The sequence below is a fragment of the Microtus oregoni genome, unplaced genomic scaffold, assembly GCF_018167655.1.
Source record: "Microtus oregoni isolate MIOR12 unplaced genomic scaffold, Mior012 000021F_ref0000039, whole genome shotgun sequence".
NCBI classification, from domain to species: Eukaryota; Metazoa; Chordata; class Mammalia; order Rodentia; family Cricetidae; genus Microtus; species Microtus oregoni.
The window spans coordinates 21,549,241-21,568,691 of NW_024543080.1; the positions used below are offsets into that span (position 1 = coordinate 21,549,241).

Genomic DNA, 19,451 nt, shown 5'->3' on the forward strand with positions numbered 1-19,451 from the left:
TTAAAAGGTGAAAATATTTTTCTCTACAGAGACTTCAGCAACACAGAAACGCTGTGTAGCGAACAAAAATATTATTGTGAGACGTGTTGCAGCAAACAGGAGGCTCAGAAGAGGTGTGTGAGGGGCCAGGTGGGGGTGGGGGAGTGGGAGGGTGGGGAGGAAGTCGGGGTAGCTCCTGTCAGAAGGGATCTCAGCTTCACAGGGCCTGGGAGTTAGTGACCTTCCTCATCAAGAAAGCCGGATGGGAATGCTGTCCTGGGGAGCTGTTTGTCAGTTTGCTCCTTCTTTTAATTCTCAGCAAATACCAAGTGTACCAGATCCCATGCTGGTAAGCAAGTAGGGATCAGATATGCTCATTGCCCCCTTAAGGATTAAAAATAAACTGTACAAGGTACTTTTCAATCCCGCACGGCACACAATACAGGCAACATTGTTGCTTTTGGCTGTAGACCTTGGCCCTCTTCTTTACAGCCAGAGATTTAAAAAGTATCTGTTGTTTAATAAGGAGCTCTGAGGCAACTACACATTAGTAGGAGGAACAGGGATACACAAAGAAACCCAGTCTTGAAAAACCAAAGCAAGCAAACAAACAAAAACCAAAATGAAATAAAACAATACCATCTTTTCTTGCCAGTACCTGCCAGTTACAACTCTTGAATGTTCTGAACTAACTAGCTGTTCCCTAGCCTCAGAAAGTTTAATCTTCCTGTGAACTCCTACTTGGGATAAGTTTATCTTGTTTGTTTTAGAGATTTTGAGGTAGTTCATAGATACTCGGTGGCGCCCTCTAAAACGGAGGCTCTAGACCTGAAGTTGATGGTTTTTCTGCCTGGCCTCTCTCACCTTCTACCCTACCCACACATTTCATCTTCCTTCAAGGCCAACCCCTGTAGCAGGCAGCAGATACTGTCTGTTAGTGGACATTGACTCTGCTCCCATCCTGAGGCACTCATTCTCTCTGCCTGGGTCTACCTGTATGGCATGAAGGCATTTTCTGTTCAACCGGGAGGTTTCATGCATTAAAATGACATATATTTTTGTGAAATATGGATGTTTCCTATAATTACTATTTATCTACTGATTTGTTTTTATGAAGCAGGGTCAGGCTGGTCTAGAACTTGCCCTCTTCCTGTCTCCACCTCCTTCCAAGCATTGGGATTATAAGGCATGTACCATCATGCCTGTCCCTAGAGATGTTTGGATTTTGTTTATTTTTGTGAAGAGGGCTTTTTGCCTTAGTAGATACTTCAAGAAATAGTCTCTTGGAATCGGTCCCTTTTGAACAATACATACTAAAATGTGCACGGGTCCAGTGGTGTTTGTGCTAATTCAACACACTGACCAGTGTGGGTAGGGTTAGGGTTGGGCGAAGAGAACAGGGTGCTTTTCATGCTCGCCATGTTATCTACATGATCTGTTCCTGTGTAATAGTTTGCCCAGGAATGTTAATTAATGGTCAGATAGTGTGTGTGGGGGGAGCTGTTTATGTAAAGTTGGGACCAGAACTATTCCTCCCCGGGCAGTATTTCTCAAAACCTTCAATGCACGATTCTGTGTGGAGGCTTTCGAATGGGAGGAAGCCTTGTTCAAACTTGACCATAGCCCCCACCCTCCAGTTGACTAATGCAACCAGGACCTTGGAGTTTAGTTTGTGAAAATAGCCCTAAAGTCACCCGTACACTCTGGAAACACAGACAGTGAGAACCATGGCACAAAAATCACAAGAGTGAAAAGTGGGCAGGAGCCTGGCACTTCGTGGTGTTTGATGTCTAGTTATGTGCCAGAAACTTCCTCCAGTGGGTCTTTAGCGCCTGAAGTTCTGTCTGGATCATTTTGCCCGGTCCTTTTCCCAGCTTCCTTTTCTTCATTTCTCAGCCCTCCTGTCCGGAGGATACTAGGGAGTGGACTGTCTACATGCGTTCCATTCTGCAGGCAGAGGCAAGGCAAGAGAATGTCTGCCATGACCGCATGGAGATGCTCGGTCCTGCTTTTCTCTTACTTGGGTTAGCCAAGGTTGCAGGGTGTGCCAGTCTCCGTAGACAAGCACACCTTTCTGCTTGTGGAAAGTCTAGATACTTGCCGGGCCCCTCCCTGCTCTTGTTTGTGTAGGCAATAGTGTGTTTTCTTCCTCCACTGGGCAGTGGCCACAAATGGTTTTCTCTTCCATGCTCTCTTAGGATGAGGGTAAAAAAGCTGCCCATGATTTTGGCCCTGCACCTGAAGAGGTTCAAGTACATGGAGCAGTTGCACAGGTACACCAAGCTGTCTTACCGGGTGGTCTTCCCTCTGGAGCTCCGACTCTTCAACACCTCCAGCGATGCTGTGAACCTGGACCGCATGTATGACCTGGTCGCTGTCGTTGTTCACTGTGGAAGGTAAAGTGGGCTGGGGGGGACAGGTTTCTGTCATAAACACAGGGTTCGCCCCTTCATCAAGATAAACCCAGCTACGCCCTTACAGGACTGCAGTAGTCCTTCTGGAAATGCCACACAAATTCATATTGATCACCCCCAAAATATGCAGAAATGCTTAATCTGGAGGTGTATCCTAAGATATACAACGTTACCTGGCTTCACCATGTGGTCGTCATCAAGGGTACTTAACACACACTAAGACTAGGCGATGTAATATAGTACTCCTGACCCATGTATGACGTCATTAAGAAAAGACCATGTTAGTATGGGACACAGGCCTGTTCACAGTCATACCTGTAAATGCACATGAAATAACATGAGAACAATGATAATCCAAATGTTCTATCATTACGGGAAGTAATTCCATCTCCTTTGCATAGAAATGACGCAGGTGATGGGTTTAAAGTAACATGGAAATATAAATGCTTATGCTATGATTTTCTTTGTATATTTTAAGGATTTATTTTTTATTTTAATTACATATAGGTGTGTGTCTGCATGTGGGTGTGTGAGTGCGAGCTCCAGCTGAAGTTACAGATGTCTGTAAGTCACTTCCCGTGGGTGCTGGGAACCGAACTTGGGTTCTCTTGACTTCTGAGCCATCTCTCCTACCCTCCCACCCCCGATTTTATGTTTTACAAAGCTATGTGTAGGTGTTAGCAAGATGACTCAGCAGTTAAATGAGTGTGCTGCTTTTCCAGACCCGAGCTTAATTTCAACACCAGTGTCCAGTGGCTCATAGCCCCCCGAAACTTCGACTCCAGAAGAGCTAACACTTTCCTGGCCTCAGTCCCAGGCACACAGACACACGTAATTAAAAATTAAATATAGAAAACCACACATGCATAATATATGCTCATGTGTATATATAAAAACCACGATCTGAAACGTATTTTAATATGTATAAATCAAACCTGGAAGCAATAGATTAGATGTAATAATTTTGTGGCATTTTGATTAATCAGAAATCCGTTCTTAAAAATGTTTTTATGCAACTTTCAGCATGTTCCCAATTCTATTAAAAAAAAAAACCCACAACCCTTTTCAAAAGAAAGATCACAGTATTTAATGTGTGTGTGTGTGTGTGTGTGCACCTCAGCCTGAGAGTAGATGTTCAAAGTCAGCCAGTGTTAGCTGGCTCTCTCCATCTGCTGAGTGTTCCTGGGGAATTGAACTCAAGTCTACCTGCTGGGATTTCTCCATGTTCTACAGTAGGATTTACAGGAGACAGAGAAAGGAAGCCTCCAGGTCTAAAGAAGCAAAGGGCTTTCCTGAACGTTCTTTGCATATTTAAAAAAATCCATATTTGTTATAACCATGGGAAAAGAATATTGAAAATTCACCTGCTTTTGTCCGTTCTTCCTCTGGTTGGGGTGGCTAAGTGGGTGCTCGTTCTCTCTTGGGAGGGGGTCAGGGTCCCCGTGGGCGTGGGTTTTGGCTCGCAGGACATCATATTGCAATTGTCTTTTCCTCTCTGCCTGGTTTGGAGACTGCGAATACACCTCAGGTACCACTGTCACCATGTCAGGATCGGGCTGCTGAATTTCTCACCCAGCCATGGGGAGGATGGCATCAGATACGACTTCACACCTGACACTCCCCATATTCTGTCCTGAGCATGCCACTTCAGGATGCTAGACGTTTTCTTCTCAGGAAGTTGGATTTATTTAGTGGCTAGCTGTGCTCCACTGAACGGTTATTTGTCTAAAGAACACAGGGCTCCAGTGATCAGTACCAGGTCGCGAGCACGGGGAGGGGAAGGGGGCCACAATGCAGTGGAGAAAAAGAGATCTTTGGCAGGTAGAGCCTGGGGAGTGGTGAGCATCATGGGTGGGGATGAGAGAATGAACAAGCAAGAAGTTCAGGGAGGTTGGGCAAGGAGGAAGTAGAGGTACTGATGGGCAGGGTGCTTGAACACTTTAGTTTAGCTTTCAGGGCCCAATTCTGTTCTTGGGAAGACCATGGAGGGCAAGGCGGATCCCTGGGGAGGCCGGACTCTGGAATCACCAGTTTCAGGTATCAGCAGCCCTGGCCACAAGGGACTCTGAGAACTAATTCTCACTTGTTATTAACGGCTGTTTCCATCTCCCTGTAGAGGAAGTCCATTCCTTTATATATGATGGGACTGACAGGAGTGGATGGCCTCTGGGGGTCTGAACTCTTTATTTCTTGGGTTCGAACATATCAAAACAGTGAACACAAGGCACAACATGATGTAGAGTCTGGTGGGAAAGATGGGCAAGTGCACACACTGCAGCCTGCATCACTGAAACGCAGCCTCTGCCAGGTAACTTAGGATGCTGATCGGTGCTCTGGCACGGAAGCAGGAAGAGGAAGGAGAAGGGGATGAAGGATGCTGGTTCTAGGATGGTGGCCAGTAAAGGGCCATGTGGGGAGGCTGAATGGGTGGGATGGGCCACGACGACAAGTGTAGAAGAGGCCCTGTTCAGGCAGAGTTAAGACAGAGGCGGGGGGCCATGCACAAGCGGACGACAGCTGGGGACAGGAGCTCAGCAGCCTGGAGCTCAGGAGACACAAGTAGCTGGTGGGAGAGCCAGGGACCACTGAGCATCTGCAGCATCTTGTGTGTGGAGACTGTAAATGAGGGGTGGGGCCATGGCTGATGTATAAAGTGCTCGCCCCACAAGAATGAGGACAAGTGGGTGTGGCAGCCTGCCCATCATCCCAGGCTTTGGCAGCTAGAAACAGGGAATTCCCTAGCAAGAGAGCTATCCAGAATGTTCAGCTGATAAAGACACCATATCAACCTCTGGTTTCCATACACACATACGTGCATCCATGTTCTCCCCCCAACACACACACACGGTAAATACATGTTCTCCGCCTCTCCGCCCCCCACACACACGGCAAGTGATGAGGGGAAAAGAGTTCAGTTTTTCAACTTTAGTAATATGTACATTAAAAAGCAATTCTAGATTTAGGATTAAAGTCTCCCTATTGTATCAATCTAATGCAACTATGCAGTTACTTCCTCCCATTGCTTTTCAGAGTGCATAGTATATAGAGCCAGGCATCTTAGCGTATGCAGTCATGCATCGTAACGTACTTCTGAAGCGTAAAGCAAATAATGCCTCTGGTAAGAATTCCATGGCATCTCCCTGGTGTGCTCAGGGCAGAGGCAGAGCTCTTAGCTACTGTGATGTGGTGCAGGGAAGGTCTGTCCCTTTGATCCACTCTCCGCTTTGTCCTCCCCAGCTGTTCTGAATTGGTGGTATGTATTTGCTTTCTACTTGGCTGGAGAGGCCCTCATACGGTCACATGACTTCTCTCCCCCAGCCCTGCCTCCCTCCTTTAGTGCTGCTTCCCCAGCATCACGGCCCTTCTCCCGTGTGTTTATGTGGTCGGTTTGTTTATAGCCGATGAGACCCCACCCCGGCACCTTGCTCTTTTGTGCTATTATAACAAAATACTCATCTGAGTAAGTTTTATATAACATGGGCTATTTGGCTCATCGTTTTTTCAGGCGGGTAAGTTGAAAGCCCCAGAGCTGCTTTCTGGGTTCTCTTGTCACTAGGACATGGTCGAAGACATCATATGGGGAAAGAGTCCAAGACAGAGAAAAGGGGCCTGAGCTCTGTAACAGGTACACTCTCATGTGGGTGGAGGACCAAGAATTAAGTGAATAACTCATAAACTTTGGGGTTCACATTCAACCAGTAACACCAAGTCCCAAGAGAAGGGGGAGGGACTTTGTGTTGCTCACTGTTTTTCTGTGTAGTACGTACACAGTAATTCCTAATTTAAAAAAAATTGTTTATTTGTTGGTTTGTTCCTTGAGACAGAATTTCTATGTGTAGCTTTGGAGCCTGGCCTGGAACTCACTCTGTAGTCCAGGCTGGCCTGGAACTCACAGAGATCTGCCTACCTCTGCCTTGCGAGTGCTGGGATTAAAGGTGTGCGCCACCACCACCTGGCAGTAATTCCTAATCTTAACTGCATTTGAATGCATGCTTTCCCCACTGGGCTTCTGCACTGCACCTCCCTTCCCCCCGTGATCAGCATAGTCAGTGCCCAGTGCTCTTAAGAACTGTACACTTAGACCAAAACTAGTACACAGTTCTTTTTATTTGGAAGCGGCATATCTCTGTAGTGCCCAGGCTGGATTGGACCTCCTGCCTCCGTCTCCGGTTGCCAGTGTTCCTACTATACTTGATGACATTAGATTTTTGCATTGATAATTGGAGCGTTATAAAGAAGGGACTATTTACCCGGTGACTTTCTCTCCGTCATTCTTTTCCAGCGGTCCTAACCGTGGACATTACATCACCATTGTGAAGAGCCATGGCTTCTGGTTGTTGTTCGACGACGACATTGTAGAGGTGGGTATGCAGGCTGCTCTGCCGTGGGCACAGGGTAAAGGAGTTTGGGGTGGGCAGCTGTTGTAAATGGTACCTAAAATAACCCTGCTTTTCAGTAGTAAGGAAATATTTAGATCACAGCCATGTACTTCAGGTATTTATTTCTTTTTTCTTTTTTTTTTTTTTGTAAAGGAATATTATAAATTCTACCCTCAAAGGTGGGATCTGTTTTAGCCCACTAGGGTAGCTGTTTTAGTAGTCACCTAAGGGAATGAACTCTGATAAGAATGGAGGTTCTTCACAGACCCCTCAGATTACTATCTGAGAGACAGACTTCCTAAATTTTTTTAAAGGACATCTATGTACAGTTACGGTTAGATGAAAGGGTTGTTTTTTATCCCCCATCGGTTTGCGTCTGTCAAATATATAGAATTAACCATTTGCCCTCAAAGGTACCTATTTGCACTCTTACACCAACTCATATTTCTTACATTTTAGATTTTGTTTGCCCAGGAATTGTAAGAAATAATTACAATATTTTTTTTTTCCTCATTGCAGAAAATAGATGCTCAAGCTATTGAAGAATTCTATGGTCTGACGTCAGATATATCAAAGAATTCAGAATCTGGATATATTTTATTCTATCAGTCAAGAGAATAACCTAGAGGAGCGTGGGACTAATTCCTGCGGGGAAATACTCAAAGCACTAGAGCCTCGTTTCTCTGCAGTCCTTCCTCTCCCCCCGCCCCGTGGCCCACTGGCGTTATCACTGATGCCCACTGGTCTGGCAGTGTTAACCTTCCTTCCTTTGTGTTTTTACATGCAGCACTACTCCTGGGTTTGTTCTGGTCTGAGGCAGAGTGAACTCCAGTCAGATGTCGATGAATAACCATTGCTGATTCGAAGACTGAGATGATGTTATGCCGCTTGTCATGTCTGACTAAGCTAGAGTGGCTTCGTCTGTAAATGTCACAGCCCATTTGGAGTGTTTGTTTGGCTTCCCGAATGGTTTCCGGGGTCTCCTTCCCGTGCATTCCTTTGACATATCCCTGGAAGCGTTGCTACCCGCTGTTAGCTTGCCTGCCTCCTCTGACGGCAGGGGATAGATGTGCGCCCGTTAAGGCTGCAACCATAGCTTTAAGTTTGTGCAAGTGAAAATGTTTAAACACGAGTTGACGTCGATGCCAAGATCATCCCCTGCCTTGGGACAGGGTGAAGCAAGGCTGTCGATGGTGGCCGGCGTTTGCACCCAACTGTGCTTACCTAGCTGGTAGATCCCAGGGGCTACAACTACGAAGCTCAGGGCAGACAAAGCCAAGAGGAAGATGTTTTTGCGGATAGTGAAAAGTTACTTATCTCTCTACCAAAAGCCAAGTTTGTGGGAAGCAGTGCATTACTGTCCCTTTTCCGTGACCGCTTCCCCCTGTCAGGTCCCGTGGTTGTGTTTTTCTCGGATCTGGCACTGCTAAGTTTTTCCAAGCGGTCTTTCCAGTCCTGCTGATGGATTGCCATCAACGGTATCGAGGTTGAGATACCAGTTGGCTGCCTCTGGTACCTCTCTCTCGTTAGCCAGTTAATGCCATCCTTCTTCCTAGATGAGGAAGATGAATCAGAAACCCTGTTCACCTTGACAACCATCAGCAGATTGTACAGCTTCACTTTTTTATTTAAAAAACAAAAACAAAAAACCTTATTCAGTCTGTTTACAGGGGCACTGGTGAGTTCCGGGGCTAAAACAAAACTCTCCCTGAAGGGAATGCTGGAGTTAGTGGATTGTGAAATGGGTCACAGGAAGTGTTAGGGGGTGAGTGGAGGGATGAACAAGATGGCGGCTGGTTCTCTGGCTCAGATTCCTCTAGGACAGTTTCCTGGGAGACCCTCATCTCACTATTTTTCCATTTTGTTATGTGTGTATTTATTAGAGCATTTGAATATTGGTACCTTCTATCAAAAGGGTTGATTTGGTGTTTTACTGTTGAGTTAATCTTAGTTTTCCTACAATGAGTCATAGATCTTGGCCTCCTTTGGGACGTCAGCTGACTTCCATACACTAGAATATACTGTGAACGTGTTATGTTGTGACCTAACACATCGGCAGATGAACATGCAAACTCTTGGCGTAATGTGAACTAAAACTGCAGTTGAAGATGTCAGTGGCCATTTGAGGATAGCACTTTATCTAGGTGAAAACTGGACTTCTTATTTTTGAAATATCTTGAACTGTTTAGGGCTCAGCATGCCGATCTTTCATTTGATCATGCTTGAACGGAGGTGTTTCAGCCTTCCCTGGAGAAGGCGGGACAGGGTCATTTCATATTGTTGTCTTTTGCAAATGGTGAAAATGGGCCTTGGTTTGGTTAGAGGCAAACGCATATTTATAAATACTTTGTCTCTCCCACACCCCATGAAGCATATTTATTAATCACTTACCTTGGAGGTGGACCTTTATTCATTGAAGAGAGGACTTTCTAGTTGGAAGTGATTGGTGGAGGGAAATGTTGGTCCCACATCCAGCCCATATATTTGACTGTGGCATACACAGGTTAAGAAAATGGTTATTGGTTTCTAATACATTTGAAACTGGTCATAGGACAAAAGCTATTAAAATTGAAGCTAATTTATTAAACAAAAATGTTTCAATTGGAAGCCCAAATGCTATTATAAGGTTCAGCACATTTTTCTTTTCTTCCTTCTTTCCTTCCTTCCTTCCTTTCTTTTTTTGGTGAACACATAAAGCTTTCCCCAGTAATGTAACCAAAGTGATTGCTTTTTTTTTTAAAAGTAGGTTAAATTTCAGTATTCATGAAGAGGTTTTTGGAATAGAAAGAGATAAGCATGGAGACTATTGCACTAACCTTCAGCTGGTTGCGGTGCAGGGCTAAAAGATTGGAGAAGGACCAAATACAAATCTCCATCAACATGCCATCGGTTTTTAAAACGTAGGACTATCTGGTAATTATTTACCTCTTTCTCAGTAAAGAAAACAAACTCGAGGCAGCTCTGTTCCACCCCCCCCACCCCATCACTTTTCTTTTCATTGAAAAATCATGTTCTAACTTGCCGTCCCTAGTTCCCAGCGTAAAGCAGGGGATGACAGCGGAGGCGGAGCACGTGAGACCACTCCAAGGTCACAGCGATAGCACAAAGACCCAGCAACTGTCCCCTAGATGGGAGTTTGTGTGTTCTTTCTCCAGCAGGAGAAGTAAGCCTGCTGTGTTTCTCTTAATTTCTGTAATTGCTGGGTATTTAAAAAGAAATTACAGTATCTTTAAAGAGACTTAAAAACTTTTTTAAAAAATGAGATGTTTGGTTTTTTTGGTTACTTGCTAGTTTAACATCTAGATGCTGGTACAGTATGCTAAAATCTTCCGTTTCAAAGCAAACTTTAGTAAAATGGTGACGCGTGTAGTGCTGTCCCATTGATGTGTTTTCTCCATTCCAAGCCATCATCAGGTAGACTGGCTTGAAGAGAGCCAGGAATAATACAATCAGGGTGTCAGTCTGAATAGGGAGCCGTCCCCCTGTGCTTTCCAGTCCTGGTTAGATTCCAGACTGATGGAAAACGACAGGGATGGTCCCTGTGTGTGTGTTTTCATGGGTACCCTTGATCTCATGGGCATGTCTAACTCGAAAGTGTGTTCTAACTGGCGATTAAGGCTTATTTTAGATACTGGAGTGTAGCTTTATTATGGATGGATTTTATCTTTTAAACATTTCATTTTGATCAATTTTGTATATTCATGTGTATTAAAAATATTGTGCACTAAATGTTTTCTCCTGGTTTGTTGTGACCTGGTCAGGGCCTTGGCCAGCACCATTGTGATCAGCTCATGCAGATGGCATGGGCCAGAGGAAATAATTGCCTATTTTTCTGTCTAATTAAATTTCTGTTTTCTAGTATTACATTAACTTATTTTTGGCTCCTATTTCTGTAACCAAAATAGTGACTGTATGTGTGTGGCATTCACTTGATTTTGTTGCTTTAAAAAAAAAAAAAGCTTGTAGTTTTTATTTAAAATAATTTGTATCTTTGTTTTTTTTTTAATGTAACCAACTCAAGCACTTTAAGCAATGCTGTCTCATGAGGTTTCATTCATTTCAACACTCTGCCTCAAGAAAAAATAATAAAATAGGACCTATCTTCGTCGAGAACCACATCTAAGTACTACCATACATGTGACCTTCATGTCCTTGGCATCCCGAGTGAGCCAGTCGTGAGTTCCCTATGCAAGGAATCACTCTGAACTGAATGTTGAAAATGGGAAGGAGATTCTGCTTATTAGATCATGGAAAGGCAGCGGCTCAGTCGAGGCTGATGAAACCCATGTCCTGGACAGAATGTACTTCATTTCTTGTAACAGGAGCTAGCGGCTGCTGTTGAAGAAACAGCGCCCTGAGAAAATCAGTGGCAAGAATGTGGGCGCCAGCTAGTTAAACTTCACGGTACACTTTCTGTGCTTGATCCTGTTAGTTACAGCATGCTATTCCTGAAATAAGAATGTGGCTCCCAGCTCTGGAGTTGGATCAGCACTGGTGTCCAGCATCTGAACCTTCTGGCCTGATTTGTGGGGGCCCTCACCTCAGAAATCTAAGCCGGGTGCAGCCCTCTTCCTCCTCACGTACATGAGTACAGATCATTCACTCTGCCCCGCGGTTGAGAGTGAAGCCCACAGTTGTCGCAATCTGGGCTTTTCTTCCCAGCTAGTGACTTCAAGGGGGTCCATGTAGGAACTGGAAATTGTGACCTGAGTCCATGACTAGGTCTCAGTATGGAAAGACAACCGTACAGGCCAGGTCTGTGGGTAACTGTAAGTCTCCTTGTTCCTGCATATTAGTTGGGTTCATGCTCTCAAACCGGACTGGGCCAAGCAGGCTGTTGACTTGCAGGACAACCAGAGGAACGGAGACCTTGGCAATATGATTTTCTTTCCTAGGCTTTGCTTTTGGCCTCTGTCAGATGGGCTTCAAGTGTTGACCTGTGGCTACAAGCCACACAGGTAACTATTTCTGGAGAATGAGAAGCCTCCCTCTTCGTCCTGTGTTCTTTTGTTTTCATTGGTGTTTAAAACAGCTTTTAACAGGGCTGGAGAGGCAGCTCTGTTACGAGCACTGGCGGCTCTTGCAGAGGACTCACGTTCGGTTCCCAGCAACCACATCGATCCACCCATAGCTTCACATCCAGGGTTGCCCAATGCATGTACACAGCGAATATGCACACATCCAGACAAAACACTCACATGCAGGAAATAAACCTTAAGTAAACAAACAGCCCACGCCTCTGATAGGGAACCCCATTGCCAGGGCTTCATCCTTACAGGAGTGTGAGAGGCATTTGCTGAGTCACCTTTCTTGAGAGTAAGTTTTTATTTCAGGGACAGTACTCAAAGCAAACTACCTACTTTTCCTAACGATACCCCAGGTGGAGGGATTCTTAATTATTTAACACTTGTAGAGACATAGAAAGATGAGACCAATGGGGGTCCCCCCCCCACCTTCCTGTTTCTTGCCTCAGAAAAATTCTGTATGGAAAAATCTTTAAACTTTGAAATACCACACATGGGGGGGGGGCGGTGGCATTTGGCCCAGGCGTCCCTGTACAGATGGCCCCCAAGCAGCCCTGTTCTCTTCCTTGGGGCCCACTGTCTCCTCGCTGCTTTTGGCATTGCCTTAGCTTTCTTTTTAGTTCCCATTGCTGACAATAGCATTTCAAATAAAGTGAGAACCCTTTGTGTTTCACTAATGGGGTGGAGTATTTTGCCTTTTCATCTTCTGATAAAAGAGTCAACTTTCTGGTGGTTGGAGAGAAGGCTTAGTGGCTGAGAGCTCGTACTGCTTTCCCAGAGGACCCGAGTTCGGTTCCCGGCAACCATGCCTGTCAGCTCACATGTGCCTGCACCTCCGGCTACAGGGGCATCTGGTGCTTTTGACCCCAAGGGCATTCTCACCACACGTGTGCACATACACGTGATTAAAAATAATTTTCTTTTTAAATCATCCTTTTGGAAGTCCAGACAGTGGCTTTTGTGACCTGAATTCTTTTCTAAACCACTGGTTGGCATTATTACCAAGTCAGTAGCTTTTCTCCAGACCTATCAGAATGAGTCAAGGCCTCAGAGTCTTGCAGCTATGTGATCAGTAGTTCTATTGGCTTTTACCCAGTGTTGGTATTTTTAGGTGTCCATCTGAGGTAAACTGCTTTGAACTACACATGAGGGACTTAAAAACAAATGAAGATGAACTTCATTTTGGTGGTGAGAGGCCAGGGTCAGAAATGACATGGAACATGGAGAAAAAGAATGCTTGATCTCGTGTCCATTTCCCACGTGGTTGTAACGTGTCAACCTTGGGACATTGTGTTCGAACACAGGTTCATCCTCCGCCTTGCCTCTCTCGAGAGCGAGCATGCCTGTTGTACGGAAGGCAGAAAGGCAGGCGGGTGTCACAGGTTCTGGTCCTGTTTGCTTCACCTCCTCGTGATAGTAGGGATTTGGAGATGAAGATGGAGATTTGGATCTTACATGGTTGGAAGCAAAGTAATTCCACGCTTGAAACCACTGTTTCTATATATTCAGCCCTGTCCTCTTCCCGTGAGCCAGCTGGACTGTACTTACTTTCTAGAGACTGTCTTAATGAACCTTGTCAGAAAAAAGTCATTTGCTGAGCCAACTAAAAATGACCACTGAAAGAATTATAGCATGGGCTTGAGTTTTTGGCAAAGAGTTGGGGAACAAGGTTAAGACTCATTATTGCTTAGCTTCTAGCTTTCAGGTCCCCTGACACAATTTGGGTTTGGTGTCCCCACCTTTAAGGGACTGGGATTGTATCATAGGCAGTTACTGTACCACTGAGCTACATCCCATCTCTGTCCTCAAGAGTCAGATGGGACCCAGGGCACAGATGCTTAAGGGGCATGAAACACAGCTCTAAAGTGATAAAACTAGCAATAGGTAGTAATTCAAAGAAATTAAGCTCCAAGGTCCTCTGGCACGCACACACACACACACACACACACACACACACACGCACACCATGCACACATCATTACACACAGGCACACTACACATGCATGCACCACACAGGCACACCACACATGTACACACCACACACATGCACACACACACCACATATACACACACACTACACATGCATGCACCACACATGCACACCATGCACATGCATACACCACACATTACCACACATGCACACCATGCACATGCATACACCACACATGCATACACCACACATACCACCCAGGCACACCACACACACACAGGCACACCACACATGTACACACCACACACATGCACACACACACACCACATACACACACACTACACATGCATTCAGCACACACATACCACACAGGCACATCACGCACTTGCATACACACCACACACACACACATCATCACACACACGCAGGCACACCACACACACACACACCCAGAGTGAACGAGCTTCAGTTCTCCACCTGGAGGCCAACTCCAACATACAGAGACCCACAACGCTTTCTCTTTTCTCCGAGAACTCCTAGGCATAAAGACAGCACTAAAATGAGATGAGAAAGGGGAAATCCCTGCTGACAGCTGGGAGCCAGCCTGAGAAAGCTGCACCTCAGATGCTGGCAGGGACTGGCCTGCAGCTCAGAGCTAGGCCATGGGGTCTTCTTGCTTGCCGTAAGCAATCTCACAGAACAGCATCCTTAGACAAGGTCATGCTGTGACCATGATGAGGCCAGACAAGAAATGTGTCAACTTCATAATTTTCTCTAAGCACAGGCAAGAACAAGGTCACGGTGTAAATGGTGAAATGCTCGCCTTGCTCCCCGAGTCTGAGTGAGGGGGGGCTGCTGTTTAGCCAATTCCCACTATATCTCCTCTTGCATCTGACCCAGATAGGAGTAGCAAGATATACAAAGAAACATTACTACTTCCAGGATGGTACCAGATCCTGAAAAACCATTGTTGCCCTCCTCCACGATCTCAGCCAAAGCCTCGGCTCTAAAGCTCTAAAGCCCCTTAATAAATGTGCAGGGTTCTACATGACACATGATCTCTGCTGCAGTGAGTGCTGGCCATATCTCAGTGCCGTAATTGTGTGTATAGTCTGGCTGGAGGGTGAGGACAGGAAAGCCCTGGAAGGGGAGGTAAGCCGTGTCCTGTGCCTTGCTGGTCTAAGAGGAAGAAAAACCACTGTGGAATACATGGTGAGTACGGTGGGTTGTGTGGGCCCAGCCTTCCAACTTGGCATAAATAATGAGTTTAGTCTTTCCTACCCTGTGAGGGTATATACAGCATATACCTCCACATCCATTCTTGGCTCAGATGTCTGTCTCCAGAACCTTTGAATTTGCTCAGGCACCAGAATCCCCACTGGAGGAGCTGAACCCTGAAGCAAGGACTCGAGAGCCTTCCCCGTGGATTCCCACTTGGCCTCAACAGACACTGTCTCAGTCTCTCTGATCTTACTATGTACTCTCAGGAGCTTTCCATAACCCTAAGGCTGGACTTGGATCAAGAGGTGACTGTAGGGGCGAGGACTCAAGTGTAGGGTCTGGTGCCCTCTAGTGAGAATGGCCTAAAACACCCCCAAGTTTTCTCAGAAGAGCAGTCGCACAGGAACTTGCTATTATTCTAGACACAGTCCGTCTATGGGATTTCTGCTAAAGAAAACCCCCAACTAAAACATCAAGCCAGCGACTGCCGTCATGAAAGCAAGCCGAGGATGCAGTCAGGTAGCTCTTACCTTTCTGCAGAATGAGGCCATGGAGCAAGAGACCCTTGGGAAGACAGTGGGCTCACGGAGTCTGTGTCCTGCTTGTCTCTCAGAACGTGGGTCTCTTGGGGCTGTTGAGTGACACACAGTCATGGCATGCGTGGGGTCTGCGGCTCACCAAGATGGAAGAGCTAGAGACAATGACTCTCATTTAACCTGTTAATGCTACAGAGAAAACTCCTGGTGGAGGAAGGAAGGGAAAGGGAAAAACAAAAACTGGATGGAAGGCTTGTATCAAAGACCTAGGGGCCACTCTCTTATTTTAGGAAGTGTTGGGAGAGAGTCCAAAGTAAGCCCATGAAGGGGACACAGCACAATTGCAGTCCTTGGTGTCCTGCCCAGCGCCAGGAACTGGTTTCTGCTGTTCAGCCTTCAGATGCAATGCTTTCTAATCTATGGAACTTTGTTAACAAACATTATATGGTGAGTCGGTGAGATTGCTTAGTGGGTAAAAGTGCTTGTTCCAAGCCTGACAACCCGAGGTAGATTCTCAGGCCTCATATGGTAGAAGGAAAGACATGACTGCTCTTTTGACCTTCTCTCTCTCTCTCTCTCTCTCTCTCTCTCTCTCTCTCTCTCTCTCTCTCACACACACACACACACACACATGCATGCATGTACATATGTATACACAACATACATGCACACAGATACACACTTTTGCATGCACACAGACAAAAATACATACACACATATACACACACGCACACAGCACACACACACACACACACACACACACACACACACACACACACAGTATATAAGACCTTCCACAAAGTGCTGCAGAAGAATCTGTTTACTGTTGTAGAATTTCTGGCAAATTGGCGTGCACCTTGGAACACTTCTTCATTATTCTTTGCCATTATTCTTTGTTTATTTGTCATGGTGTCTGCCAATTCTAGGCTGCATAATAGGATCCAACTACATGAGCCTCCCCACTTGTCTCTTGTTTCTCCATGTGCAGACACGGTGGGGGAGCGAGGCATCCGGCAGCAAGTCTGCAGTGACGTTCTGCAAACAGGAGCCGTGAAGAAGCAAACAGTGCAAGTGTGAGAAGATCCAGTAAAGACTTGCAAAGCCGAGCTGAAGGGGAAGGGAGAGAGAACACACTCGCCTTTCTAGCCATGACTAGTTAGCTAGTGACTTCTGTCACAGTAAGATTTAGAGGAAGCTGCCTCATGGAATTTATTTTAAATACAGACTTCGGGGAAGGCAGATATATTTTATTTATAAGAAAACATTCATATTCTAGAGAATTAAAAGTGCATAAAGGTAGACTTGAATGTGGAATGAGGCTGAACCCATAGTTTCTGAATTTCTTGTTAGGGCCAGAGCCCGGGCTCTGGAAGGTTCAACAAGATGGGCTCACACACCAGCCCCCACCATGCTAGTTCAAGAATTACTAGTGCAAAGGACAGAGTGAAAGGAGACCTAGGCAATGTGGCCATATTGGGAAGAAGAAAAAATAGAGGGGTCCAGTGATGTGTAGGTCCAGTGACAGGGGTATGCATGGATGATCAGCCCTGGTCAACGTGTGCTTCTGCCCGCTGCTGTCTTGCCCCTGCTCTGTGGTTGAGTTGTATGAAATCTCTTCCTGGGAGTCAAGTTCCTCCTGGGGCTGGGACTTCAGCCTTTTCCTCTCCCCAGCAGGGGATTCCTGGGGGGACTTTCAGCTCCTTTGGTCCACTGTTCCCCAACAGCACAAATGTCTCTTATTTAGAATATCTTCCTCCTGCCAGGAGGTTGTGCCACCACACAGGGGCAGCTGGCAGCCAGCTCCACTGCCCAACCTTCATGCAGACTGAAAAGAAAACCAGAAAGGACTGGAAAAGTCACCTGAATATCAGTGTCAGCTTGTCAGGCTTCCCAGCCCCATACACAAGAGGTGTGGATGTGGTCCGGATGACAGCCAGCTCTAGAGGATTGACCATATCTGTCATCCCTCTTAGTCATAGTTGCAGTAGATGGAGGGACTGCATTTATTTGGAAAATTAAAATGAAAATGGTGGTGAGTATAGTTTTACATACATTTGTGTAAAAATCCCAACTACTTACTTTTCTGATTTTTTTTCCCCAGAAGAATGGGGTCACACACCAGGACAATGTGTAGAGTGAGACCTTAGAACACTCTGTCCTAAATGAGATGTCTTTATCACACCCCTCCCCTCAGAGCTCAGGGAACCCTGTCGAAGAGGAAGACAAAGACCGCGAGAGCCATCGGGGTTGGGGACACCCAGGACACAGTGCCTTCCAGACATAGCAAGGCTGATTCACATATAAACTCACAGAGACTGTGGCAGCGTGCACAGGGCCTGCATGGGTTTAAGCCAGATGGGGTCCGTGCCCTGAGAGGGAACGTGGACATGGGTTCCCATCTAATCAAGAAGCCATCTCCAACTGACAACTGCTTGCAAAGAAAGAAATAGTTTTCTCTAATGGACTCTCACTGGGCATATAAACCACACTGAAGGTAGGCCCCGTGCTTAGTAGTAGAAGACAAAATGATCTCATTGATATTTTTTAGACTTTCCCCCCTCATATTGCTTTGTTTGGCCTCCCTCCCTCCCTCCCTTCCTTTTATCCTGTGATCCACACAGGAGGAAGAAGTATGAACTCTCTGGTGTGTGCTTGTATGTGTGCACTGGTGTGCAACATATGTGTGTGCACATATGCAGAAGGCAGTGGCTAACGCTTGGTGTCTCCCTCAATGTCTCTCCACCTTCCTTTGTGTGTGTGTGTGTGTGTGTGTGTGTGTGTGTGGAGGGTCCCTGCAGGTATCCTACACGGAAGTGAGTCATACAGAGAGAAGATAAGGTTGACTTGGTAAACCTGGATCAGCCTTCGGGGAGTCTAATAACAGGTGATTTATTCCCAATGTATTTAACTTCAGTACAATTTGGTGTAATACAATCTCCGGTGCACAAAGAAGCATAGTCACATTGAAACTCAACTCAGGCTACAGATCATTTCATTTATTGGTTTACAGAGGGAATTCCAGGACAAAGATATACAGAGAACCTGTCTCAAAAAGCCAAAAGTTAAAAGTAAAAGTAAAAGTAAAAGAAATAGAGGTTAAAATAAAGCCACATAAAGATGGAAAATACACAGAGAATCTTGATACTGCATGCTATTATGCTCTCTTTAAATTGTTTGAATGCTGAGGAAGGAGCAACAGCTGCTAAAAGATATTTGCTTATAAATGCTGTTGAATTAATCCAAGAGAGGTATTTTGAAAATACCTTGACTTCACAGTTAAAGTCAAAAGGTATGTTACTTTGGAGAAGAGATTTTGCTTTTGTTTCCACAGAAAATGAGAGGCTGTGGATTTATTCAGAGTTAAGAAAAATCTAGTTTGATCAAGGAAGACCACCTGAGAAGTCTCTGGCAGGAATATATGGCCCAGATGTCTGAGTTCTTTATCCAGAACAGGTTCAAGACTGCTGCCTGAGATGATCAAGATTCACAGGATACTTCAGTCAGGAGTTGATCATAACTCTAAATTTTCTTTAGGTCCCCATAAGATTATCAGTGCCCCCAACCAGCTGGAAGTAGCCTGGAATACTATGCCCACATTCCCTAAAAATGGACTATGGGTATTTTCCTTTTTTTAGAGGGGGAAGTGGTGCGGGAGAATTGTCTGTATTCTGTCAATCATGTTTTAAATAAATGCTGATTGGCCAGGCAGGAAGTATAGACAGGAAAACCAGATAGGAAGTAGGAATGATGTAATGAGAACAGGAGAATTCTGGGAAGGAGGAGGCTGATTCCTCCCACTCCTGCCCAGACCACTGAAGCAGCAGGATGTGAACTGCCAGCTAAAAAAAGGTACTGAGCTACATGGCTAACACAGATCAGAAAAATGGGTTAATCAAGATGTGAGAGTTAGCAAGTGAGAGGCTAGAGCTAATGGGCCAATCAGCCTATAACTTATAGAGATCTCTGTG

The 19,451-nt window shown here is 45.6% G+C and overlaps 1 protein-coding gene across 1 annotated transcript in view; it reads left to right on the forward strand.

The window, feature by feature from the left end:
• Positions 1 to 10,854, forward strand: part of Usp46 (ubiquitin specific peptidase 46) — a 75,447-nt gene extending 64,593 nt beyond the window's left edge. The window contains exons 6-9 of the mRNA XM_041671471.1: positions 30 to 113; positions 2,178 to 2,375; positions 6,676 to 6,754; positions 7,292 to 10,854. Coding sequence (XP_041527405.1) covers positions 30 to 113; positions 2,178 to 2,375; positions 6,676 to 6,754; positions 7,292 to 7,393 — 463 coding nt within the window. The 3' untranslated portion in view covers positions 7,394 to 10,854. The remainder of the gene's footprint in view (positions 1 to 29; positions 114 to 2,177; positions 2,376 to 6,675; positions 6,755 to 7,291) is intronic.
• The last annotated feature ends 8,597 nt before the right edge of the window (positions 10,855 to 19,451 follow it).